General features: G+C 43.5%; 1 protein-coding gene across 1 annotated transcript; it reads right to left on the bottom strand.

Annotated features, from left to right (window-relative positions):
- Positions 1–7,748: 7,748 nt before the first annotated feature.
- RP2 (RP2 activator of ARL3 GTPase) lies at positions 7,749–24,655 on the bottom strand. The gene is made up of 5 exons (XM_086482219.1): positions 24,530–24,655; positions 15,655–16,320; positions 13,908–14,022; positions 12,647–12,732; positions 7,749–8,303 (listed from the first exon to the last, which is right to left on the bottom strand). Exons 1-5 carry the CDS (start codon positions 24,653–24,655, stop codon positions 8,220–8,222), a joined length of 1,077 nt encoding a protein of 358 aa, XP_086338345.1. The 3' UTR covers positions 7,749–8,219.
- Positions 24,656–27,871: the final 3,216 nt, after the last annotated feature.

Here is a 27,871-nt window from a genome sequence, read left to right as displayed (position 1 = left end):
GGCCCAAGTGGGCATCCACAGTAAGATACTTCCCGGGAGTACCCTGCAGGCCTCCAACTACTTCTTGCTCAGATTTCCCAAGCAGGATGTGGTGCATCTGTTTGGTAACCCTCAACAGATCACTTCTCCAAGTACTTGTCCAAGACAGCTTTCACTGAATCCATGTAGGCTTCTGACTGTAAATCACTGCTGGCAAGGGCTTCCTACTACCTGCTGCAAAAAAAAAACCCAGTCTTTTTTCTTTTGAATAGCTGGTTAATATTCCTGCATGGAACATGAAGTGTAGCTTTCTACAAATGCAGTTAGACCGCAACCAAACAGCGATGCTGACACGTACGACTTCCTTCACGCACCAGCAGTCACCTCATTTGCCTTCTGTTCATTAGTATATACTTGCCAGGAAAACACTCTGAGCAGCTTCAGAAAACCGCAACAGCAAGTAAAACACCAAGAACGCTCCCCCCTCACCACCACCTGTGGAATCCTCTCTATCAAACCGGGTGGTCCAGGCAGCAGGGCAGGCAACACTCATTTTTAGACAAGAGATTTGAAGTCCAAAATGAAGAGAATTCAGAGTGACAAAACCAAGTCCATACACTATAGAAAAAGACCTGTTTTCTAGGCATAAAAGGAATTTAAAGACCGATTGAGTTAAACTGAATAGAAACCATTTTCATGTACCAATATCTTCACTCAGATTTTAATACAATTTCTATTTTTTGTGTGTCCACGAAACCTGCTTAGTAGAGTGTGTGTGTGTGTGTATATACACACAAATATTTATATATATATAGTGTTTAAAGTATCCGTCATTCCGAAGGACAATGAAGAACGTGTATTCCCCTGAGTGAAGGAAACATTCCTATGAGAAGTTTCCTGCCAGATTACTTTATATATATGACTGACTTCCTCAGGAGCAGATGCAGCCCAACTCAGGAAAGGTGTTGCGCAGCTATCTTCATGTCTCATGTCTGGGATCACCCACCCCCTGCACTGGCTGTCACATGTCAGGAGATGACATCCAGTCCTCTAGTTCTACAGTAAATCCACAGCTGTACGTGGTGGGCTTAGGGCCAAAAGATAGGTGACACGGGAAAACCCGTGGCAGAAAGTCCACAGGGCTACTAATTTCAATAAATGCTTTTACGTACAAATAAATTTTTCATTATCTCACCCTGTGTAACCTCTAGCAATCTATTTACTGTTTGATAAGAATTTACACAGAATTGCATTTACATTCGCTGTGCATTTCTACAGGAACACCAAGCAAGATGAGTAAATAGGAAGCAGATTGTACACTGTTGTTCTTTTTAAAGACATATGCAACAGTTTCCACATTTTCTCGAGAAAGGATGAACTACAGATGCTCTTATGCACCTAGAGAATATAAGGGATTTACAAAGCCAGATGTTAACATGTTGGTAACATACAGCACAAACATGAAGTCTTCCCAAGGGAGGAATGCTCTGGAAACCAGAAGTATGACAGATATGGTCAGGATAAAATAACGTATACATGTATCCCCTACTCAAGCTGAACCAAGTTATCATCCAGCCGTACAAAGGCTGCCCCTAGTATATTAGGGTATTAAGAAAGTTACACTGAAGTAATGTTTAACATCTGAGAAGTACGCAGAGTTTAACATGGACTGGAGCCACAAAAGAAGCATATCTAATTGAAATACCTAGAACTATTTCAGTGAATTTCCACCGAAGAGTATTTTTTTCTACAGAATCTGCTATCTCTGATCAGATGCCAGAGAAGATGACGACAACAAACATGCCACAGTATCATGGAAGAGTAGCAGGTGGAAATAAGAACAGGAAAGGACTGGAAGGTTGATTCATACCCCTTACCTCCAAGTCTCTGCAGCACTCCCAGCCTGCACGTAGGAACATCCATGGGCAGCGATTCTAGTTGACTCTGGTAAAAGAAATACACGGGTACCAGAGCCTGGTGTACCACCTTTCTTTGAAATGTGTAGATACTGCATAAAACTCACTTCCTCAGTAGATCAAATACCATTAATGAAACCTTGATACAATGTCCTTGAAACCAGAGCAAGCACTGGCAGCTACTGATGAGACAGAAAAGCTTAACTCCCTTATTTTCCTTTCACAATGAGCAAAATTATTGAAGTGTTACCACAAAGCACAAACACCCACCTGCAAACGAGAGCGCTAATTATCGCTGTGAAGTAACTTCCATTCTTCCGCGGAAAAAAATGCAAAGCAGACTCTCACCTAAGGATGGCTAGCTGTCTTTAAACACTCTGTTTCTGATACTCACTGTTAGAAATAGAAGCAAAGAGCACTCAGAGCTTCAAAAGATTGTCTTTACCTCTAACACTGAATCCAATCCTTTAGCACCTGTTGGGGCAGCTATCAAAAGATGCCCTCAGGTCATAGCACAGCCCTTCCATTTAATCTCCAGAACCCTTTAAAAAAAAAAAAAAAAAAAAAGCCCCTGAAGTGTTTTTTATGGAGGGACTTCAGAAATGGGGGGAAGGTCTCCCCTCATAAAAAGATCAGAACATTCAGACAAAAAAAGGTACTTCCACAATCATGAAGCCTTTACTCTCTTCAGAGCAAAACGTTCCCTCAATCTGACAAGTTCAAAGTTTTGTGCTTAGGGAGATCTTCGATTTATCTTTCTCCTTCTAAGACAGTAACACAGAACGGAGAGGACTGCCAGCAGCTTTCAAAACCTGTCAGCATCATGGCTCTGTGCCTTAAGCATGTGCAAATAAGTACCTAACAAAAAATAACCAAATAATACACCTTATGCTTGTATTCGTGAGGAAACAAATTGTGTGTCTTGCCTAAAAGAGTTGGAAAGTTAGCTGCCTTTATGTTGCCGTATGTGCAGTTTGGTGAAGTCTCCCCTACAGCAGTCAGCATCCGTGTAAGCAGGGTGAAGTGAGGCTGCTTCGCCCTTCAGGCCTCAGGAATCATAAGTCACTCCACCCTTCCCCATCCCCAGAAAAGTTTGTTTCAGACTCTGTGAACTGGGACTTCACCACCACGATACTCGTGATAACATTAAGTTGGAAAAGCAGAGAGATACATACCACTGTCACCCAGTCCTTTGAGCTCCCAGCACTGCAGAGGTGCCTAGCCTTAAATTTAGCCTCACCATTTGGATAGAATCTGTAATAGCACATTGCTTTTAGCCTTTGCAGATTGGGAATGTCAGACAAACACTCATTTAAACACTGTTCAAGAGCCTCTTAACCTCACCGTAATTTCCTACCTATCAACTTTACCTGATGCTTTTAAGGACAAACTTCCTACAACGGTTTTAGCAGAAGTACGTGAGGGAAATCCACATGCATTTGAAAGATTTCTTAGACCCCTGACAACACTGGCAATTTTAAAGCCTTGTGCAACTGGAAAGAGTATGACTTGTACTTGACAGATGCTGCTCACATTGCTTAATACATTCTGGGAAGGTAGTCTGATACTCTAGCCATGAAACTGTACATAGCTGGGGATTATCACTAGTTGCATAAAAAAAAAAATAAAGGAATGAGCAGTTGCACATTTTTCTTTGTGTACTCAGAAAAGCTCAGAGCTTTTTGAAAAGCTCCTCTCGCTTTCCCCTCCTTTTCTTCTCTCTTACTCAGCACCAGCGATGACTACACGCGCAACAGGAGGGCTGCGTGACCACAAACATTACCAGCAACACTTATGGCAAGCAGGCATTCCTGAAGAGACGAAAGCAGTAACAAGCATTCTTTTATCAAACCGGACACCAAGATATTAATGACTGGCCTGTTAACACACTGCCATTCAGCGAAGCCTCCTGTACATCCTGCTTTTACCAGCTTTGATGCTCGTACAACAGTTTTCCCACATGTAATGGCTGTGTTGAGAGACAGAGCTCAGAGTAGATAGCTTTAAGAAAAGCTCCCAGGCTCGCAATACAGCAAGTTATGATTTTTCAGCAATTGTTATTCTCAGCAAATTGCTAAAGCTCGTACTGCGCGTTCTGCAACGTCCAGGGACCCGGGTGGACCACCACCGAGCTGCCTTCCAACGTACACTGCAGCAAGAACGCAGCACGACAGCACACAACGAAGTGCTACAGCCCGCTCGCACCATCCCACTCAAACCCATGCATGCGAGAGACAATACTTACAATTGGCACTTACTCATAGCTTTTAGTACTGCTGGACTAGAAATTACACGTTTCAGGTCAGGTTTAAACACGCCTTGGAAGAGCTGTTCCTGCAGACCTCCAAAGACCTATGTCACCCTTACGGATTCAGAAGGCTGACTCATTAATTCAAAAAAAGAAATGGCACAAAGGTCCAAGGGAGTCAACGAGGAACTTGATATAGCAAAAAATCCTAGAGTTTAGGACTACACAGGCAGGCACTGGGGCTGCTACCAGGTCTTAAAAGATTCATTGCACAGCGGCTTTTATTAAATCTTAAGGAAAAAAGCCCGGGGAATCGACACCTTCTAGAAGATATTATCAGCAAAGCTGAACGTTGTATGAATAAAGCCTAAACACTTAAAAGCCAGCATTTAAGAGAGGAAGCTGTTCAGCTACAGGGCTCTTGCTCGTGCTTAAGTCAGTAAAACTCATTTTTGCCCCTATTAGTCAGGAATGACTGTAGAACATATTTTGTAATAAAAAGTTTCAGGCTGCTTTTTGGAATTCAGAAAAAAAAAAAATCTGACCCAGTTATGTAAGTGCAGCCTGGTACGTGGATTACTTTTAAATCCATGCGTTTTACATGTGACTATTAGATACGACAAAAGAAAGTGGATGATTTTCTGGCAATTGGGGCACAGATGTAAAGCTTCTACATGTTTGTATTTGAGGATGTGATTGGTAAAAACTGTGAAAATACTTAAGGACAGCTTTGCTATGACTTAGATACTACGTAAAAAAAGATTACTAGGCAACTCAGGTCCAACTGGGGTACAAGATTTTAGAACTGTAAAATTGTACAGTAATAGCTAAGTGCAAACAAAAAAAATTTAAAGCTTCACAGTTTAACTCAATATATTCAAAAGAAAATTACATTGATATGGTACTTCATGTTCTTAGCAAACATTTACGCTTCATGAAAGTTACCCTAGACCATCTCTAGTTGGAAATGTCTCATTTCTGACCAGTTTAAAGCTGAGTTTGGAAACGTATTAAATGTTTACCTGTTTTCAGGAGTTAAATGCAATATACAAAGGAACTGCTTTCTCAATTAACAATTCTACTAGTATAACCACTACAATCTGTTTTTGCTGTGAGCATATCACCAGCACGCATCTAGGACCCAAAGCGGTAAACAGTTAAAAAGCACAAAACTTTTACAAGTTAAAATGAAAAGAAACAACTATATGCACACCCAGATCAGGGAGAAGGGCTTTAACAGACTCCATCCAGGAATCTCTGTACTTGTGTCTCTACAACTTGATATATGAATACCTTCTTCCATATTTTACTAGGAAAACTGCAGTGTAAAGTTAATCAGTCACTCTGGGGAAAAATGCCTGCTGCCAAAAATTCACCTTTTTTTGAGGACAGATAACGGCAGAGTTAATGCTTATTTTCAATTAGCTCCATCTATTTGAAGTCCCTGTTTAAACACAAAATTAATTTTTTATACTTAATATAATGTAATTACGTTTTGCAATATTTTATAATTTTAAAAAGCCTTCCAGAATCCAGAGTTCAGATTTTTCAATGTTTATTATGAATCACATTCACAGTGCAATATAATTACATAAAAAGCTATACAACAAACATACAAAGACTACATGAAGCACGTACCATTCTGTAATGCATACAATACATGATGCTTAGGCTAGAAGTGCTCTTAACACCTGTTAGCAAGAAATTGAAATCAAAAGATAAATAATTGGATCGAGAAACTCCTTCATTTTTTTTTTTTTTTTAATTAAAACCTCTTTAAGTTGGTAAGCAGGCTATCAATGTAAAAAAAATAAAAGCAACACACTGATCTTTCCTAGCACGTAGAAAAATTTTTCCACTGTTTCAAGCCTAGATTAATTTTCATTTAATCATCCTGTCCTCCAGCAAAAGTAGTCACAAAAATCAATTTAACACTTTGTTTCCAGAGCGGGTTGATGATACAAAAAATAAACTGTAAACATACATATAATCATGTGTCAGCGTACAAGTTTGGAAATATTATATGTAAAAGTTTAGGGACCAAGATTGTCCGATATATGCACTGCTTAGCTAAATTACACAATGACAGTTCTGAAGCACATTACACAATTTTAAGGTACTGTCCATACCAGAAAAAAATACATTTACTGTACGTGTCTAGAATAATTCCTGCAAATGTTCACTGATGAGTTGCACCAGCACTCTGGAGACTGATCTAAGATTTTTAGCTGTTTTCACAGCCTCTCCTCACACATATAAAAAGAAATTCTGTCTGGCGAAGTGCAAATAAGTGGTAATTTCCACCACTAGTCAGATTCTGGTGGCAGTTTGATTTTATTTCACTTTGTCAAATAAGAGCATTTCACAGAAGTGACATTTTTCTTACCTTCAGTACATCAACGTTTAGTGACTTCGGGAGATATTCTTCCTTATTTAATCTACGCATAACTTTAACAAGAGGTCCTAAGGACATATTCTTGATACATAGTTTAAACCAAGGGCAAGCACTTGCCTAGTAGCAACAAAATGACAGCTCAGAACATCTCTTGGGCATGACAGAATTATGAATTCCGGGAGAACAGATTCTTTCATGTGCTAATTCTAAAAAATTAAAGAGAGATGTGTTTTTAGCCACCCACTTTTGGAGCTCCAGAGCTGTGAAACTGCTGAGCTGAGACTCATTTTCAGCTAAAAGGCACAAGATCTTCCCTTTTGACAGATGACCATAATGAGAAAATTACTGCTTTAGCACCTCAACACAGCCTCAGTCCGTTCAATGGATTGTAAAGGCTACATAAACTGGCAAGCCACAACTTTAATTAAGAAATTTGGTTTTGGGCATCTGCACGCACAATCTGTTCAAATATTACAGAGGGCTTGTAAACCTGGACATAAGCTTTAAGTTTGTGCAGAAAAATCAGTAAGGATGTAATATGCAAAAATAAATCAATCATGTATTTAATATCCGTATAGATTTGCATTCTAATATGCACCATATAGCAATAAGCACGCTAACTGATCACTATTCAAATGCATTTCCCAAAATGCTAGTAGCACTTCTTCGGTCTGTTTTTAGAATTAATCCAAAATAAACCCTACAGCAGCGTGTAGTACTTTACAGCCACATTTTCAGTACTACTACTGAGTGTAAAACCCTTCTCCTGAGGTCTAGCGAGGAAGAGCTCTTTTAATGCCATCAGAGCCCTTCTCTGACTCCTGGTTGCTGTAGGTCCCTCTAGCAAACAACCACCATGCCAGAGACTTATTGCTCTGAGTCCAAGGGAACCTCATGTATATCCCATGCATGACCTGGGAATACTGGAGGCAGCTGTATCCTCAGAGACCTTGAGTGGACCTTGGAGCATCTTCAGCAGAGCAGTCACGCTCAGAATTTACCTCAAAGCAGAAGAGCGTGATGAGTGCTCACTCACCAGAATGCTGTTACGACAACTCTCAGCATAAATGCTGCTGCAAACAACTTTATTCAAAAAAGATGATGAGGCAGAATAAGCCAGAGGTACATTTTGTAAGTCACGCACGGCTTCTGAAAGCCTACTATAAGAAGAATTCATTTCAGACTAGGCTTTCAGAAGAAGTCAATGACTACAGCTTCCTCCCTGGCCCCCAGTGAAGACAAATTTGCATGTGGGAAAGTTTTGAACAGCGAGTTTCACATAAATGCACTTTCTAAACATTGTGTTGGAGCTAAAGATAACAATTACTACTGCATCCAATTTGGATCAGCATTGCACTTTTCATACATGTATTAGCGTTAGATGTTGACAAAAAATATTCAAGTGTCAACAGAAGTTTAGAAATCACTGTAAAAAGGTAGTAGAAAACCTCAATTGTTTCTGGAGTTGAAATAGAAGTTTCAAACACAATGCACATGGGGAGCTATGCCATTTACTCCAGTTCAGGTAATACGGTATTAAAACCACCAATAGCTTTATAAAAGGGATATAAGAGAAATACAAAACCAAATGACAAAAATTCTCAGATATTACTGCAATATCCAAGTCAAGTGACATCCAAGTGCAGAGACAAACCGTATGTGAACACCTTCATGTCAAACTTCACATTCCCATCTGCATGTCAGCAAAGTTGTAGAAATTGTCTACATCTTGAGATGCTGATGCCTTGCTCTCTGATACAAAAACCTGTTTTATTAAAGAAGAAAATAGTTAGACATCACTAATAAAGAAGTTCAAGTAGTCTCTGCTCATTCGGAGCCAGTAATGGTGTCCTGGTTTGGGCTAACACAGAACTAATTCTGTTTTAGTGATTTTACTTTTCAGTTAAGTCTCTTCTAAGTAACAGCACTTTCTGAAATCAACAGCGTGTTTTTCCAGACAGTGACTGCCTCTAGCAGCGATAACGCTTGATGTTTATAGTTCGTACCAAGCAATGTTATGCAGAGAGGCCCTTGCTTATACTTGTTCTTACAGCGACCAAGGTCACTGCTAAATCTTGTGCCCCATGTGGGGTGCTGGGAATGAAAAGGGTCACAAGCACGAAAAAGGTTGGACCTGCAGGAAGGAGCGAACCGGACAGGTGACCCAAACCTGGCCAACAGGGTATTCCATCCCATATACGTCATATTCAGTATAAAGCTGAGGGATCACAAGAGTCAAGCTCTCTTCAACAGCCAACATCCAAGGAGGACTCTGTCCATTCTTCTGTCATCAATCCCAATTCATGCATCCCTGAATCCAGTGCCTGAGTCCAGCCCCTGCATCCAGTTCCTGTCTGATGCCGAGTCCAGCCTGGGACTGCCCCAGTGCCAGCCCTGCAGCCTCATTGGTGATGAATCATCATCAGGGTGGGTTCGGTATTGGTTTTGTATATATTTCATTATTTTCTTATTTTTATTATCTTTTCTTTTACTGTTATTGTTTCATCAAAGCAGTTTTAGTTTTCTTTTCCAACCTGTCAGTCTTTCTCCCTTCCACTTCTGGGGGAAGGGAGAGAGGTTAATAGAGAGGTTAATCTGTCATTTGCTAGTGGCCAGCCCAGCCTCAACCCGTGACAAACGGTTATTTTTATTTTCGCATTTCATAAGAGGCAAAACTCAATTGGTTTCCACTGTGCAATAGAATAATCCTAGAATTCTCTCAGCCCTGGTGGACCCTTTGTTACCATCCCCTGTTCCTAGCAGACACCATACATGCAGTAACCCTAGCCTTCTACTGATGGGAATTAAAAGGTTTGGGCTTAATTATTCAGGGTTCACAGCTTCAGCCAGTGTCCATTTAGATGTGTTCTGCTTGGTAAAGTCATACTCTGTCCAGGACAGAGGGGAAAAACAGACAAAACCCTTAGACTACCATTAAGCTTTCCTTTAACAGAAAGACAGAGTTTGTAAGAAAGACTCCCTTGAACTACATTCCCCTCAAAACACTTGCTTCTTAAGGAACTTCAATTACATTTTCATTTTGCAAAATTGATCAGCACATGTGAAAATCCAAGCTGCAGGACAGTCATCTTTGAAAGCTTCCAGCAAATCAACTAGAAGTGCTTCAGGCAACACCTAAATAGTTCAGTGTAACAGATAGCGTGTGGCTGTTGGAAATCCCAACATGTAAGTGACAGCCTCCATCAAAAACCTAAATTGAGTTCTTACTATCTTACATTTTCTGTATCTCAAGAGGAAATCATCACTGTGTGAGTGTTGGCACAGGCAACTCAGCTACTTTGAACTGCACTGTGTCGACAGGAATGGGTTATTGCAGATGCCTATGCTCCTACAGTCACCACTTTCCTGCTTCAGCAAAAATACCATGTGAATGTGAACTATGATAGTCCCTTGAATTGGTAAGTTTTACGACGAATATCCTGTTGTCCAGTAAATTTCCGATTTTAAAAAAAAAAGATTATATCATCACAAAACAAGTAGTTTCCTAGACTGTTGCTTGGATGCATGGCAGACTTCCGTTTGAAGGGACTTGAGAACATCTACTAGTTATTTGGCCGTTATTTGGTGCGACAGCGATTGGTACCACGGTCACAACAGTTGAATACCTTCTTTCAGCATCCTTCCCTACCGGGATATTACAATTTACATTCTGCACAGTATTTTATAAGTGATGACACGGAGAACAATACTAGAAAGCATGCCCAAAAAAGTGCAGAAGGTCACAACAGAAAGAATGTCAGAGGTAAAGAGTGCAGACGTACCTAGTCCATACAAATAGGAAGTCTGCTTACGTCCACAGTGCAGAGCTCTCCTCGTAACAAGTTGTTTCTACCAAAACAGCTTAAAAAATTCTGCTATTGCTGAAGAACGTGCCTATCCTTACTAGAATATCTGGAGTTGTTTATCAGACTTACTTCAGAAACAAAAATCTGGTGAAATTAAGGTTATTAACAGATTAATTTAATCACAGAATGGTTTGGGTTGGGAGGGATCTTACAGACCACCTAGTTCCAACCCTCCTGCCATGGGCAGGGACACCTTCCACCAGACCAGGTTGCCCAAAGCCCCATCCAGCCTGGCCTGGAACACTGCCAGGGAGGGGGCAGCCACAGCTGCTCTGGGCAGCCTGTGCCAGTGTCTCACCACCCTCATAGTGAAGAGCTTCTTCCTAATATCTAATCTAAATCTCCCCTCCTTCAGCTTGAAACCGTTACCCCTCGCCCTATCCTCACACTCCCTGATCAAGAGTCCCTCCCCACCTTTCCTACAGGCCCCCTTTAAGTACTTGAAGGCCACTAGAAGGTCTCCCAGGAGCCTTCTCTTCTCCAGGCTGAACAACCCCAGCTCTCAGCCTGTCCTCACAGGGGAGGTGCTCCAGCCCCCTGATCATCTTCATGGCCCTCCTCTGGACCTGCTCCAGCAGGTCCACATCCTTATGCTGAGGGCCCCAGAGCTGGATGCAGTACTTAATCTTTAACTGTGGTTTTCGAACGCAAATTCAGCCACCTGCTTAAAAGCAGATTAATCTCCTGCAAAGTCTTACAGGATATGTGTCTTCCTAAGAGCTTTTGTCACTCTTTCTTGAGCAAGGATACCTGTAATTCTTTCTGAGCACTATAACAACTTTCAAACATAAGGGCATCCAACAGTGATGTGAAACCACCTTATACAGCATTCCTGAATCTTCTGCTAGTAATAGGTCTGATGTTCGTTACTCCCTAAATTGCTTCTAAATTATGTCCCAAGAAAGAAATAAATTTTCTTAAAAAAAGGTATACTCATGATATTCAATTATCTAGTGATCCATGCACAAACCCAGTGTTTGTCATAAGTTTTGGAGTTACATTTTATCTAAATAAAGATATATATTTCTCAGGAAGCCCAAAGTTTTGCTTCTTAATTCAGTGCATCAAGTATTTAATAAGTGAGCTAGATTTTACTACGGACCAGGCTGTACCCAGAAGTTTCAACCCAGATGCAGTAATTCACATTTGGAACTGAACCTGAACACTACAGATCACCTCCAAGAACAACGCTTGCTTCACAACATGAAGTGCACAGTCTGAGGTTTCTGGATGCATCTCAGATCAGGGTGTTCATAGTGTTATAACAACAGATACCAGTCATTTTAGTAACAAAAATACAAAATTATTTGTTCTAATAACTATTATCACTTCAGTCTCTGAACAGAGAAAAAGATCGAGAAGACTCAGTGAACTACCTACCCAGTACCAGCTTTGTTCTGCTTAAAAAAAAAAAAAATGCTAACCGCACTAAAAAAAGCCACTGTAAGCTTCTGCTTAAAAAGGCCATTTTAATGGTAAAATTTGCAGTGCTGACTTTCCAGTGACAAGAAGAATCAGTCATATCACAACACTGCCCAGACTGTAGTTCTAGTACTCTCCAGATTCAGAGAGTGAAATTAAGGCCCCCTACATGTGAGGTTTTTGCTGGTGCAAGAGCAAACGTGAAAAACGCAAACATTAGCTGCATTCGAGATGACTTATTACAAGACAACTGTTTTTCCAGAAACCAGGCAGTTTAGTTACGAGTAACTCTTTTGAAAGGAACTGAAAGACAGCAAGGAGCCGTATGGACATTATGTCTCAAAGACATTCTAGCCTTCTTTGAACAGCTGCTTGAAAGCAAAGTGTTTGTCACTCTCCCTTTATCAGGAGTGCTCTAATTGCTTCCAGAAACTTTCTCAAAACCATTGCCATTCAGAGAAATAGGGACAGCAAGCAAGGAGGGGGTGTGGTGTAAGGAAGCTACAGTAAAACAAGCTGGCATATTTATGGAACTTGATTTTACTGTTATGTGAAATAACAGTTTTAAGTGGAAATCTTCTATTTTTCAATGGATGTGGGGATTTAGTACACTTTCCTAGGGCAATTTTTCTTGTCTCTGACAAGCAACTTGAGTTTTGAGTACCAAAAAACCCCCGAAACACCAACAAAAATTAGGATATTCAGACTTTACTGTTCAGAAACCTGAAGATCGTGCAGTACATCAACACTACAGCTTGACCATGTAGTACCCTAGACATTCTATAACATTGTTTGCCAATAAAGCAATACACCAACTTACCTTGGTCCCGCTAAAAACATCATTTATAGTGCTTTGACATCCTTCCACAGCACCATCTCCACTGAACTCCAAAGCAACTACTGGACCTAGAAGACAGTTTCATCTAGAATCAATACTACTTTTAAGCTTGGCATTGAAACAGTAGATTTCTCAACCCATAGGGAATTGTGAAGCTTGCAAGCAGCGTTTTATGGTTTTCGCTTGAGCAGCCATAATGCAGGATAAAGAATTAAAAACACTTAACCATAGCTGCAAAGTACAGTGTTATCAGAGAAGGAAATATCTGCGATTCCATGCTCATTTTTGCAGAGATTCTGGCAGGATTCCAGTTCTACTTCTTGCAAGGCAGCAACGGCACAAAAATGCTAAGGAGCGCAGGGCATCATGGAAGTGAGTCAGATTCTATTGCTCAAATAGTGAGCCATTTCACAGACATCTGGAGTAGGACTGAGTCATTCAGGCATTTTTGCCTCAGTCTCAAGATAGCAGACTGCCTGATTTTTAGACCTGTTCTCACCCACTATTTGCAAATCCCCTTTCTCTGGTTTCATTCTGAACATGGTACTTCTTCCCACACGGGTGCAAAATAGCCCTTAAACTAGACTGTCATCTGATAAGTACAATAACTTTTGTCCTATTCTTGCAATGAGTATCACAGACCTGTTATGTTACTACGAAAAAAACCCTGCACGTTGCTACTAAGTTTGGGAGCGTGTATTAAGCTTTAGCACAGAACAGATGGCAAGATGTCAGTAATTCTGCAGGAAGAGACAAAGACCAATTACAGTCAGATCAATAAAAAGGCTTTTGAAATACACTGACAGCACACCAGTTATAAACAGGAATTTAACACCTGCCTGCTTTACACACATCTATACCGATTTCCTTAAATACGTATACAGAAATACTGAACATCTAGGTGGTTGAGCAGCAATGGTGGTAAGTCAGAAACAGTCTAAAAGCATGAGCTTGTTTTGACCACCTCAGACAGATCTGCATGTGCCATCGCTCCTGAGCTATGCGGCTGGACCACTAGAGAGGGGGCAGAGCCACAAAATACATGTGTAATAGTCATTCCTTGTGCCTTCAGAAGTTTTGGCTGGTTTAGGGCCTCATTGAGGCTTCCAAAACTAATCTCAACTGGCTTTATACTATGGGCTTGAAACACAAATTTCTCCTTCATTCCTCTTTCCTCTCCAGAACTCTCTAGTGACAGCTAGATTTCTCTATCAAGAAGGGAAAGAAAACAACACAAACTCACCTTTTTCAAGCAGTGGAATGAATTCTGATGCACGCTGCTGGAAAACTCTGTGAGCATCCTCTGCCTTCATTGAGACTTCTTTAGTCTGTACTAGCTGAAAGCCTTTACCAGTCATCTGTTAACAAAGAAAGAATTCACGTTAAAAACGCTTCTAAGGCAGAGAGTTCAGCTCGAGTATCCAGGTTACACTGGAATAGACACATTTTCACCATATACATTAAGCCACAGAGCAAAGGGACCCTTTTTGCTCTTTTCAAAGACCATTTACTTTTTCTACATTTCTGTTTATTTTCATTCCATTCATCCAGATTTTCTCCTCTGCCCTAACGCACCTAGAGGAGTAAATGTGGATGCTTTTGTTTTATATTATGGCCCAGGGTTGTGTTCTTTTCTCCACAATCCCTCACAAGCTGAAACTAATGGGAGTGAAAAGCATTCAGCATCTGGAGTCAAGCAGTTAGTTCTCATTAGTCTGCAATAGTTCAGTCAAGCATTAGCTCAAACTCTCGTCTATCCACGGCTGAAGTTTTCCATTTTGGAAAAATAGTTACAAACTTTCGAACACACACAGCTTTTTATTTCAAATCTAATACAAAACTAAAAGCATGTGGAGAAGGAGCCACTGTATATGTACTTCCAAAACATCCATTACTCTACAGAGCAGTAAGATTTCCACAGAATCTAACTCGTCTTTTAGTGTCTTCTTAACTCTAATTTCTGAAGAACAACTAACACAGGAGAGCAAATCTATTGTCCTTTTTACTGTTGCTCTTCCTTCTTCAGAAGAAAAAAAACCTGTAAGTATCAGCATCTCCCTTGACCCAAGCAGCTATTAGTAACTAAGTTCCATAATAATCAAACTAGGCAGTGGGAAGGCATAGAAATACCCTACAGCTTTCTTTCCTTACAGTTAAAAATCCAAGGGAAAGAGGTCCATTGGTTTTGTTGATCGTACAACACTGGGATCAGCAGCTTTTGCAGGTGTGTCTCTCAGAAGCTGTAGCTTGTGGTTACCGGCTCTGCTCTGTCACCCCTGGCACTCCAGGGTACTAAAAGTGGCCAGCCACTCCCACATCTCAGCCCCAGGAAAGCCCGGATTCAGACAAATTTGGGAGTTGCTGCCTCACGTGAAAAAAAACCCAAACAAAAACACAAACCCAAAAGACAGCACCAGCTAAGTAATCGAAGGCAGCTGACCAGCCATGTAAATACTCACTCCCTCTTCCAGAAAAAAATTCCAATACTGGGTGGCAGGGCAGGCTACAATTTAACATGTTTTTTTTGGTTTTTTTTTTTGTTTTGTTTTGTTTTTAAAGTCGCTGTTAGTACCGGAAAAACTTTCAGGACAGACTGTTTTGTTAGCTGTGACTTTCGGGGCAACAAGCTAAAAAATCGATTGGCTATATCCCTTTCACCAGCATTGCCAATCACTCTACATTTGGCCAAGTTCATCAAATCAACTACGCATGTTCTTCAGAACATAGCTTTAGTTTGCCATGATGGAAAAGTACGCTGGAACTATTGAGGACAGGTGCACCAGTCACAGGATGTCAGCTGTAGAACAACTGTCTGATCAGAGGAGCTCCAGTTTCTTACCTTGCTTTAAGGTTTTAAACAGCGCAGTTGATCAGTATGGTTAGTAGACATGCAGAGCCTCTGTACTCTCCCTTCAGGGAGCAGCAGAGGCCGTCCAGAGGAAAGTTGAACTACAAATTCAAAAAACTGAACCAAGACAAAGGTCACTTACCTCATCAATTAACTTCCTGGCATTCGCAGTTGTGTAGTCACCAGCGAAAAACACGGCCAAACACGATTCATCACTGCTTTTCTGTCTCCGCCCTCGAGTTACTGGTATTATGCTCTTTACAGCATCAGTAGAAATTCTGACAGCTTTCAGCTCCTCAGAGCTGGGCAGAGGAACATAATCTTGGACAACCGCATCCTCAGGCAGAAGGCCCCAGTTATTTTCTCCTGACACAGGGGTAAAGTCATGGATGTTGCTCCACGTGTTATTGAAGATACTCAGCCCAGCATCTTTAAATTGCAAAGCAAGCTCAGGATAATAGTACTGGAAACATCCAAATTTCATACCTGTGGAGGACTCAATGATGGGCTGAGTGGCACAGCACAAGAATACCTCCAACTTTCTGCAGTCCCGAGTGCGAAACTGTTGGCAGGCCACTACGCACTTACAATCTTTGCAGTCACGGAAAAACACGCTGCCTTTTATCGGTCCTAAAAAGATTTGGCAGTTCACACAGTCATCAATAGTGATTGTGGCAGAATGGTCAAATATGTAGATACTACAGTTCTCACAGTCCTGAATGACAAATTGTTGCCCTGCTACTTTTCCAGGCAGTCGACCCACAGTTTTGTCTTTAAGTCCAGAAAAAGTGTAGTCTTTGGGGTCAATCTGAAGGAAGAAGGAAAAAAAAAAAACACCAAACATGAAAGTCTTTGCATACAGAGAATATTATAATGCCAAATGTCAACTGACTTGCATTAATCAAGGTAGCACAGAATTGTACAGGATAACGTGCTAGAAAACTCTTCAACAAGTGATGAAAGATCAGAAGCCACTCTTTTAGCTAAACTACTGGAATGCACAGTATTGAGGTACACCAAAGAATTGAAACTACACTTCTGAGATGCTTCAGAAAAAAAAATAAACTAACTCAGTTTGTCCTCTAATGAAGAAAAGGGGTGGGGGAGCTAGTTTTCTCTCTAGACTCTAAGCTGTTTCAACAAGGATGACGGTCCTGGGTATTATCGTAACAACTGTAATAAATGAATTGGCCAACATACTTATACATTGATAAAGCTAGAGACACTCAGTATTTCCTTTTCAAGTGGCTTTCTTGGTCATATTTTACCACACCTCAACATGCTGCAAGGAAACCTTGCTGCTTGCAAGCAGTATCACCTTTCTTATGTTTGCAACCTACAAAGAGCTCGCTTATCTGCGCCACAGCGTTATCTTGTGCTAACAACTACAAGATTCTTGTGCTAACAACAGCTACGTGATTGTTTTAGCTACAACCAACAAGGAAACGCCGGCAGTGGTGGTGCAGTGCAGGGGGCACATTTACAGACCTCTCCCCCTCCACGCTCCAGCATCCCCCCCAGCTGGGGAGGGACAACTGAGACAGGCTGTGGCTTTCCCTGGGACTCTCTGTTGGGGTGCAGCACCCAGGACTGTATGCAATACAGGTGGACAGCATGGATAATACAGCCCATGCTGTCATAACACCGAAGGAATTTGAGCTGGCTCATTTCTAGATATATGTAAGTCTCAAGACAACTACAATTCCCAGAACAAATTCTACTCTGCCCTCTTGTGAAAGCTTATTAAAATAGCACTTAGAAGCATACAAGTACCCGAACTAGTCTAACACAAGACCACTTCACAAACCTGCTCTTTGATTAATCGGCCCAAGGGCCCTAAAGTTTGCTGCACTGTAATCAGTGTTAATGCATTACAACAGTTTCTGTATTGTCCATTTTGTAAGAAAATCCTCCTCCTCCCCAGTATTTCAAATATTCGCATGAGATTCAGAGACCAGAAAAAGGCATAAACCAGGATGGGCTAGTGCCAGACGTTCACTAAACCAGCTCAGCCTAGGTAGCTTTTGTCCGGAACAGCTAATGGAAGCTAAAAGTCTCTACCAACCCATAAAATGTCCTCCTTCATATACAACATATCTGACCGCTGGACAGGAAAGAAGGTTTGCAGCTGATGAATCTAGCAAATAAAATGGAGATTGAGACAATGAAGATGGCTTCCCAGAAATCTCCCTTCAATCATATTTAATACTACTAGTACACAACCAGGAAAGTTACTTGGAAGAGTCACAAATAAAATTAGGAGGCTCAAATGATAAGGGACACAGCATGGAGACTCAGCCACACAGTACGATTAGGGTTCAAACCCCCTAAACTCTTGAGTCTCATATATATGGATTAAATACGTAACATTACAAGAGATTTATACTCATATTCTCTCATACTTGAGAATATAAGTATCAAAATTGCTTTTGGACACATTCTTCCCATGCTTCTCCTAGAACATTTATGTATATATAAGGTCGTTGGGGTTTTTCAACAACCTTAGGAGGCAGGCTTACTGCCTTCAAAACAGGGTACAGAGGAACAGCTACTTCTCTTAGGAAGGGGAAGTTCAGAGTTTCAAAGTGAGCTGTAAGTTCCGGAAAGTTAGCACCTAAGCATGTCCCTCTAAATTGCTCTGTTCTAAAAAGTCTCTGAAGCTGCACTAGCTCGTCCTACATGGCAGCCTTTACAGCAAACTGTGAAACTTCAACTTCACCTTGCAATTTTATTTAGGCCCAGATAAAAACACTGGTTAGTCAACTAATCCACAGCTTACAGACAGTTTCAAACGAGAGCGCTTGAGAGACAGTAGTAGTTGAGTTTGACAATTTTAAAAAAAAAAAAAGTCAGCTTATTACCAGATTCAGAAGCTCAATTTTATTTCCCTGACATGAATCAAGAGTTCTGCCCTGACACAACACTTATTCTCAGTTCATTCACCACACTAGAGAGTTAGCCAATTTCCTTTAATTTTGCTTCCCAGTTTCCCTTTTAAAGCCCAAGAGTATTTATTGACTAACACTGCCATACAGACTGGAGGGACTGAACAAAATAGATTTAAAAAACTCTCTCCCCTCACTGGGTTATTGTCCTGGCAAGGAGGGACAACCCAAGAGACTGTAGCAGATCTGAATGTTTCACTTCCCCTGGGTAAAAGAAACGTGTCAGAGAAAAGAGAGTGAAGGCAGAACTCTTTGCCAACAATTTTGAGGATGCATCCAGGAGCTGTTAACATGCTTATCACAGAGTTTCATGCTCACAGTCTTTGAAGTCTGCAGCTATCATCAACAGGTTAACACTGAATCACTGCGTCCACCTTCCTTCCCCTGACAGTCAGCACTAACTGCTTCCTAAGCTCTGTCTCAGAAACATAGCAAAAAAGCAGGCTAGGAAAACCAAAATCAACAGAAGGCAACATCTGCAGCCTCATACAACCATAACCAGAACTATGTAGATTTCTCTGACTGTTCATCTGGTGTAACTTCTGCTGTAAAACTTTTGCCCAAATCCATCCACCTCACCCAGACAGACGCTTTACTCCCCATCTCTTAATACACTTTTAAATGCCTTTTTTCCCCCCAGGCTGGTATAAGTCCAATGATGACAGAATATAGAGAGGCAACTTTTAATGCTTTCAGATGAATTTAAAGAGGTTTTGGAGTAGATAAGAGTCCTGCATTAATAGATATGGGGCACAGCTCAAAAGCTGAAACCTTCTAACAGAAGTGCTAAGCACAGGTTCAAGAATTACTCCATAGTGTGACTTAAAATAACCAGATAAGATGACAAAAAAGTAATCCCTGCTTACGCAATACTCCTTCCCCTCAACAGAGGTACAGCAGTCTCATCTCTGCTTATCAGCGATGATATTGGTGATAAGTTTCTTACAAAGGACTGGAGGACAAATTGTAAGGAGCGGGGATTTTAAAGAGCAAAGAAAGGAGAGAAGCGAAGGCAAACAAAAGTTTGTCATAGTTGCTTTGAACTCTAGGAAGTTCTGCTGCAACAGTGTGCAGGTGTGTTAGGCAGCTTTCCTTCCTGCAAACGCTTATCTTGCAAGAAGGTCAGAGGCCACACATGAAGGCTGCAGATGACGTACATCTCTTCATCCAGTTTATTGGCACCAAGACTAGGCAGCTCCCATTTGGAAGACGACTTGGAAGTACTAGACCCTCACAGTTTTTAGTGGTCACTGTGCCTAGAATCACCAACAGCTTTCTAAACTCTTTCTGGTATGAGTTCACGTCTTAACAAGACTTTTTCCACCAGGTCCATCCGGAAAGGAGTTTTAGTCAGCAACGATATGCCACCACAAACACAAGAAAGTACTGATGTTCTTAATGGATTATGGTTCTCCCCTAGTTACCTGCATCTAGCCTGCTGGGCAAACAATAATTTGTAAAGTCTTTCTAAACCACTTACACTAAGGTCTTCTCTTTCAAACATCATTCTCAAAAAATCATTCCCTGTCTCTGAATCACAACAGAAGGCAATTGAGCTATGGACTTACATAAAGTTGACAACATAAAAGAGTTGGCTGCTGACCCAGTGACATTAAAAGCTGCAGCTACAGGGTAGGCACACTATCTTAAGAGGCTTTATGTGCTATTTTTGTCAGTAGGGGAATTAACAGAAAGGAAATAAGCAACAAAAGTGCATTCCCAGGCCTAGACATTTCTGCATATTCATACTTGCATGGGTTTTGTGCCCTTAAGTACTGAGTTGCAACATTCTCTGAAGACTATTTGTAGAAGTTACTCACCTCTGGCATATTTCTAGACTTTTATGCAACAAGAAAAGGTGGGAAGAGGGACAGTATGTGCAGGTTCCCGTCACTAGCATACAGTTTTTCATCTTGGAGCATTTCCTGCACACCTCGATCTCAAATGTGGCCAATACAACAGTCTGAACGCACATTTCATTCTACTCTTCGTAATCTTCCCCCTCTTCCAGAGTACCCATAATAGCATAAAATGGTCATTCTCATACTTTCTGAGCAGCAAACCTATCCTGCAGATAGGAGAAGAGGAAAAAGAAAGGATGTCTGTACCTGACTTAACTGGAAATATTGTTTAATACGAACCTGCTGACTGTTTCTCAGTTGACAGACTACATTTTGAAAAATACAGCAGCAGCTCTTCTAGCGCACTGGGAAGCGTAAGGGAGACGCATTGGATTTAAGGACAAAATAGTTCATTGTTTAGTTAGAGAAAAAAAAAAGTTGTTTTATTTATATTCCAAAATATAATTCAAAGCAACTACCTAAACAAGATCTAAATAGCTGAAGGCGCCCACGACAACTCAGAACATTCTAGCAGAACATTCATCCTCAAATGTATGGTAACTAACAAAAGACTATCTATGATTTACATAGAACATTAAACCTCTGAGCTTTTTTAAACTGTTTGAAGAGAGCCATCATAGCCTGATACAGCAATGATAGCTGCATGCTTCCTATCGACTAAAGCAGTTAAGTTGCAAGTCAACTGACATAAAACAAAACCTTACTTGTTCCTTCTAAAAGAAAAAATTATCTGGGAAGGAAAGTCCCTCTAAGCTTTAAATGCCATTGCAATCATAATTAATCTAATCCTACTTCCCTGAACACGAGGCAACAGCAAAAAAGACCATGCAGCTTTTTGCGTTTCTTCTCCTGCAGAGAAGGTCACAGCGCACAGCCACCGCAAGACACTAAACCCCAGTTCCTGTCTATATGTACCCACATCCAGTCACTGCTGTAGTTATCACTTGGTGACGCATGTAAACAACGTTAGTCACACAGAAGGTAGTAAGGCAGGAAAGGAAAGGGGAGACTGGGAGCAGAAATACAAGCTTACGTTCCAGGTGGAAACCTAGCTGAAGGCGGCTGAGGAGGGCCGAACACCACCAAGTTCCTCTGCCACGCTTGGTCAGAAGGGGACTCTCATGACATCAATGATATCAACACCCCCAGGATACTGTAATAACAGGCTCTGTAATAAACCGCGCTCCACTTTTTCTCCTAGACTGAGAATCCCAGAGCAGCAAGAAATTGAATACTCATCCTTGCCCCTTCTGTTTTCAAGATAAACTAATCCTTTGATTCTTCTACTGCATCATAAGTGATCTTCACACAGTTCGCTGAACCCAAGGGTCAGCAAGCATTAGAGAGATCCCAGCAGACTTATGATGCAATCTAAATTTGATCAATTTTTGCATACCTTAAACACACAGACTTCTGTCCTTGCTTAAACAAGGTCACACAGAAATCTGAAGAGGCCCCTCAAATTTTTATACTTTCTTTAATTTCAACTATCAGCATCTTATAATTTATATCTTGCATTTAGAGTTTTCTACCACATGGTCTACTTTTGGGACTACTGTACAAGAGTTACATGGTCACCAGGATAGCATCATATTACTCTTTGGCTAGATCTACACTAGCAGACAGTACCAACATTAATAATCTTTTGCCATCAGAACGCAATTAAAACAGACTACACTAGCGATGCTGTCCTTCAGAAGCAGAAGAAAGTTTTGCTGGAGGAACTCCTCAGGTTTAGAGCTTCTTCCAGCACAGCTGTCAGCTAGCAGTCACCTCTCTTCACATCCCTGATCAGACAAGCGTGCACACTAGTATGCCTCCATGCCTCTGCATCAGTGAGAGTGTCAGCATGACATTAGTTTACAGGAAGACAGCTGGAGTGCCTGAGCACCTGTAAGAACGTACAGAGGACAGCTTACAAGAACTGCAGACAACTGCCAAACCCGTTTGCAGAACTGCACTGTATAACCAGAACTGCATCACCGAGTAGGAGAGCCTAAAATTAGAAATGTACCCCCAACGACACATAATTGAAAGGAAATGAACACCAAAAGACCACTAGCACATCTTTTGACAGAGTTGAGGTTTTCTGGGTTCTGAATACAATTGAATGCATTTGATGAACAAAAGGAGTCTTGATGCCACAAGTTTTCCGACTGATTTCAATCTAACTTTGTGTACAAACACAAATTGTGAAAGGAGTAAGTACGTGATGCATCAGAAATGAGAAAGAAACAGACAACAGGATAATGTATCAGAGACAATACTTGAAGGTACTACATTAACACTGACTTAGTATCACTTCATATAAAGCAGGATCAACAAGTTTAGCGCACTAAGTGCTCAGTATTCCTTCACCTAAGACACGTGTCTCAGTACTGCTTTCCTGGTTTAATGTACCAAGTGTACACCCAAAAGCCCAATGAAAGATAAGGCTGCAAAGAGCAAGAGAAATGGGCTTAAGCATTAAATAGCTGTCCTTGAGCCGTACAGTACAAAATTTAGCAGCTAATTTGACAGCTTCCACAGTTCAGTAGCCCAGCCCAAACTGACCGATTCTTCTGGTTTCAAAGAGTCTTTTACAGAAAAGGAGGAAGTTGCTGTACATGCAATACATTACAGGCTTTTTTTTTCCTCCACAGACACAGACTGTTGGTGCTGTAATAGCCTCGTCTGTCAGCTGGAACCTACTTGCAGCATGTTAACAACAGTCATCTCCTTAGCAACAAGGCTGGCTGTTCTCCGAATCAAGTGTTTCTACGCCCTGACTTTCCTCCTTTTAGTTTTAGAAGTTAGCACCACATAAGCAGATTGGGTAAAAAGTCTCATAGTAGTTGAGCTTTAGCTGATGATTTGCTCTAAAATTAAATAATACAATTTCAAACACTCATTTAGTAATTTACTTTTCCACACAGCTAAGGTTTGTTCCGCTACTCTAAAATACGGGTTTGATACAGCCCTCTCCCTGTGAGAACAGCCTTCATACAAGTAACAGGCTCTCTCCAACACTGCACTGCAAATATCCACTAGCAAGTCAAAGCAACAAGCCCAACACAGATCAAACATCTTTATCCTCAAGGAACTGATTCCTCCAGGCCACGCACACGCTGTCTTGCTCATCTCCATCTGAGCTTGTCTTAATCTACTCAGAAGATTTAAGGGACATGCTAGAGCACCAGGCCAAGTTTAAAAAACAAGCAAGCTAAGCATTCAAATAAGTTCACGCATTTTCTTTTCTATAATTGTATAATATGGCCTAAAGGTTTGGGGATTTTGTTTGTTAAAACCACATCAATTAAGTCTATGGCCTGCCCCCTTTTCTCCTTCCCTCACCCAAAGGTGGCTGGAGAGGGTAGCCCTAGCAGGGCTATGATGTCATGATATATTTAGGAAGTGAAACCTGAAGCGAGGGTGGGGTAAAAATACACTTAATCCAGCACTTAGGTGCTTTCCTGCGGGAGACTTCACGATTGCCTTCAACAGGTCAGGAAACAGCACTGGGAAGGATTTGTGTTCATCTGTCACTTCAGGGACTGATAGGCTAAGACTAGTTCCTCCAGCTTTTCAAAAAAAAAAAAAAAAAAAAAAAGAACAAGAACAAAAAACCAAACCAAAACCCACGCAAAACCACAACCTAAACAAACAAAAAAACCCCAACCACCCAAACAGCCAAGCAGGAAGAACAAATACCATTGACAGCCAGGCGAGGAGACCCAAGTTTTACGCCTCCACTGAAATTCGAGGTGCGGGGAGGCGAGCTCCCACCGACCGCCTTCTCCTCGGCTCGCTGGGGCGCGCCGCGCACCCACGGGGCTCCGAGCTGCACCGGCCACCCCGGGGCAGGCAGACCCCCGGTCACCACCCGCGGTGACAGCCGCAGCCCGCCCGAGCGAGGGCCACCGCCCGCCCGGAGGCTGCTGGCCCACCCCGAAGCCGCAGCAGACCCCCGCCGGGCTACAGCCCCACCCGGGGCTCATGCTCGCACCGGCGGCGGCCACGGGATCCAGCGAGAACTGCACGGGCCGAGGTACCGGAGGAGGTGAGCTCCCTGCCGGGGCACCTCCGTGACCAGCGGGGGCCCTTCCACGGCTACAGCCCCGCAAACCCCAGGGTTCGCGCCAAAGACAGCCGATACCCTCCGCCCGGCCCCAGCCCAGCCCGTCCCGGCAAGCGGCTGCCCGCGGCCGGGGGACAGCGGCCACGGCGGTACCTTGGCTCGCTGGTCCCAGCTGTACTGCGGCGCCTTCTCCTCGCCGGCTGCCGCCTGCTGCTGCTGCTGCTGCTGCTGCTGGCCGCCCTGGGCCGGCTTCCTGCGGCGGGAGAAGAAGCAGCCCATGGCGCCGCCGCCGCCCGCCCGGCCGGCCCGCTGGGAGCGCGCGCCAGCGCAGCGCCTCGCCGCCCCGCCCCGCCCGCTTCCGGTTTCCCCCCGTCTCCCGTAGCGACCGCGACACTTCCCTCCCCCCCCCCCCCCTCCGTTCCGTCCCGTCCCGTCCCTCTCCAATCGTCCGCGGGCGGGAGGGGGCCCGTCTCTGACAGGGGGAGAGGCCCAGCCGGAGGAGGGAGGGTGGAGGCAGCGCACCCCCAGGGCTGAGGGGGCCGGGGGGAAGCGGGAAAACGCGGTGGCATCGCTCGCCTTCCGTCCCCGGGGAGGGTGACCCCACGCCCGTCCCGCAGGAGCGGGCCCCAGCGCCGGGGGCGACCCCTCCGCAGCGGGTGGGAGGGCACGGTAACCACCGATGAACCGGCGACCCCGACGGGGTGAGACGGGGGCGGCCTGCGGGAACCCGCGTCCCACCTGGAGGCCTGAGCGGGCTCAGCTGTGGGAGCGTGAGGCAAAATGTCAGGCGCGGCGCGCAAGTACAAACGCACGGAGCCTACGCCAAGCCGTCCTCTGTCCCTTCAGCCCGCGTTGTAGGCAACGGCGTTGGGTGGCGGGTCTGGATGTGTGACACCGCAGCTATCGTCGCCTCGCTCACACTTCTGCCGTGGTTTAACCCCAGCCGGCAGCTCAGCCCCACGCAGCCGCTCGCTCACTACCCCACAGAGGGATGGGGTTGGGGTTGGGGTTGGGGGGGGGGATCAGAAGGGTAAAAGTGAGAAAACACGTGGGTTGAGAGAAAGACACTTTAATGGGTAAAGCAACAGCCGCACATGCCAGCAAAGCACAATGAGGAATCCATTCACCACTCCCCATCAGCAGGCAGGGGTTCAGCCATCTCCAGGACAGCAGGGCTCCATCGTGCGTAACGGTGACTTGGGAAGACAAACACCGTCACTCCAAATGTCCCCCCCGTTCCTTCTTCCCCCAGCTGAGCACAATGTCATATGATAGGGGACATCCCTCCGGTCAGTTGGGGTCAGCTGTCCCAGCTGTGTCTCCTCCCAGCTCCTTGTGCACCCCCAAGTCTCCTCGCTGGTGGGGTGGGGTGAGAAGCAGAAAAGGCCTTGACTCTGTGCGAGCCCTGCTCAGCGATAGCGAAAACACTCCTATGTTATCAGCGCTGTTTTCAGCACAAATCCAAAACATAGCCCCATGCTAGCTAACATAAGAAAATTAACTCTATCCCAGATAAAACCAGCACAACTTCCCAGAGAGCTGCACCAGAAGACCCAGCTTCCTTGGCTTCTTGCGTTTCAGAGCACCAGCAGCAACTAGCAACATGAGAACCCACAGCGTCCTACTTCTTTGTACCTTCCTTTGCGAATAGTCGAGCTTTCTGTGTGGGTTGTGGTTTGTTGTTTGGGGTTTTTTTCCACCAGAGAAAAAAAAAATCACAATCTTTATCAGACCGTCCATCCATTCAAAGACATTTTCCCCAAGATTTTGCAGATTTGATTCCTGGGAGTAGAAGGGAAAGACTTCAGCATTGTCTCTGATGCTTTGTTACCCAGTGGTGGGTTGACCTTGGCCAGCTGCCCCTCCAGCTACTCACTCACTGCCCCTCCTCAATGGGACATGGGGAGAAAAGATGGAAAAGCTCATGGGTCAAAATAAAGACAGGGAGATCACTTACCAGTTACAGGCAAAACAGGCTTGACTTTGGGAAAATTAAATTCTTTGCCAATTGAAAATAGAGTTTGATGGTGAGAAACAAAAGTCTAAATGAAAACAATACCTTTCCCTCACCCTACCACTTTCCCTGGATCAACCTCACCCCTCCATTTCCAACTCCTCTACCTTCCCACCACCCCCTCCCTCCAAGCAGTGCAGAGGAGTTGGGGAATGGGGGCTGCAGTCAGTCCATAACAGCTCCTCTCTGCTGCTTCTTCCTGCTCACGCTTTGTTCCAGTGTGGGTCCTTCCGCGGGCCACAGTGTGGATATCTGCTCCACTGAGGTCCTCCCCACGGGCTGTGGGGGAATCCTTGCTCCAGCACCCGCAGGACCTCCATCCCTGCTTTCTTCTCTGACCTTGGTGTTCATGCTGCTGCTTCTCACTTTTTCCTCTCGCTCCTCTCTCTCACACTGCTCCATAGCGTTTTTGCCCTTCCCTAAATATGCTTTCCCAGAGGTGCCACCGGTGTCACTGAGGGGCTCAGCCGTGCCCTTTGGTGGGTCTGTTGGAGCTGGCTGGAACCATCTGTGTCCAGCACAGGCAGCCCCTAGTCTCTCCTTACAGAGGCCACCCCTGCAGCCCACTGCTGTCAGCTCCTGGCCACCTACACCCAATATGTACCCACTTACAAATCTTTAGAGCTGTTTTATGTAAAATAAAGGATGGTGCTCCTGCTGTAGGAGCAGAAGAGGAAGAAGAGAGGAGAAGCCCCAGAAAAGTAGCAGAGGAGTGCTCACCCAGCAGAGGAAAGCTCACCCAGCTCGGGGCCCCAGGGACAGCAAAGAGGAGGAAGCAAGACCAATTGGCCAGAAATGGTTGCTAAGGAAGGGGGTGACACCCTTTTTGGCGTCAGCTGTACTGCGAAACCTTACGCCTGGGCAGGTGTGAAGCCTGCTCTGAGCTTTTGATGCTACAGTTCAAGTCAACAGCTCAGCCAGCGCTACCAACCACAACACAAAGTACAGGTTTATGCCTCTCCGAGCCACTCCTCTGGGTTTCTGGGGCACTGCCTGGCTGGATCCTGGTCTTTTCCCAAGGCCACTGTGCACCAGCTCTTTCCACAGCGTGTCCAGCTAGGCCAGCTGGAGTCTGATACACCCTCACTTCTTTTAGCTCACTCTCTTGAAGTCTAACAGTCCTCCCTGACCATTGTGTAATTTACACAGATTAGAAAAGTTCTGCAGTCTTTTGGCAACCAAGCTCCTCTTTCTGTACATCCATTAAAAAATATAATAATTTTTGACAGAAGGAATAAAAATAACATTTGATACATTTCTGTTAAAAGCTAAAATACCATTCAATTAACCTATGCAAAACCTAAAACTACATTACCAGAACATTGTTACCTCATGTTAATGGATTATCTGTCGTAACAGAAGACTTCATAGCCTGTGTGTGTAAAGAGACTTCTTCCCCTGCTGAGATGCAGCCAGCTCTACAACGGAAATCCCCCCATGTCAGTAATGCTTCACAAAGGTATTTAGACACAACAGAAGAA

The sequence above is a fragment of the Leptosomus discolor genome, chromosome 1, assembly GCF_034619465.1.
Source record: "Leptosomus discolor isolate bLepDis1 chromosome 1, bLepDis1.hap2, whole genome shotgun sequence".
Taxonomy (NCBI): Eukaryota; Metazoa; Chordata; class Aves; order Leptosomiformes; family Leptosomidae; genus Leptosomus; species Leptosomus discolor.
The sequence above is the reverse complement of the archived record's forward strand: the minus strand, read 5'-3'. Positions and strand labels throughout refer to the sequence as shown.

Bases quoted from the DNA above. Each gene is read 5' to 3' on its own strand.
- RP2 (XM_086482219.1), bottom strand. From the start codon at position 24,655: ATGGGCTGCTTCTTCTCCCGCCGCAGGAAGCCGGCCCAGGGCGGCCAG. The intron at 14,023-15,654 runs GTAAGTGACCTT...CTTTGTTAACAG, and splicing joins CCAGGAAGTTAATTGATGAG to ATGACTGGTAAAGGCTTTCA. The intron at 12,733-13,907 runs GTGAGTTTGTGT...ACTGTCTTCTAG, and splicing joins CATTCCACTGCTTGAAAAAG to GTCCAGTAGTTGCTTTGGAG.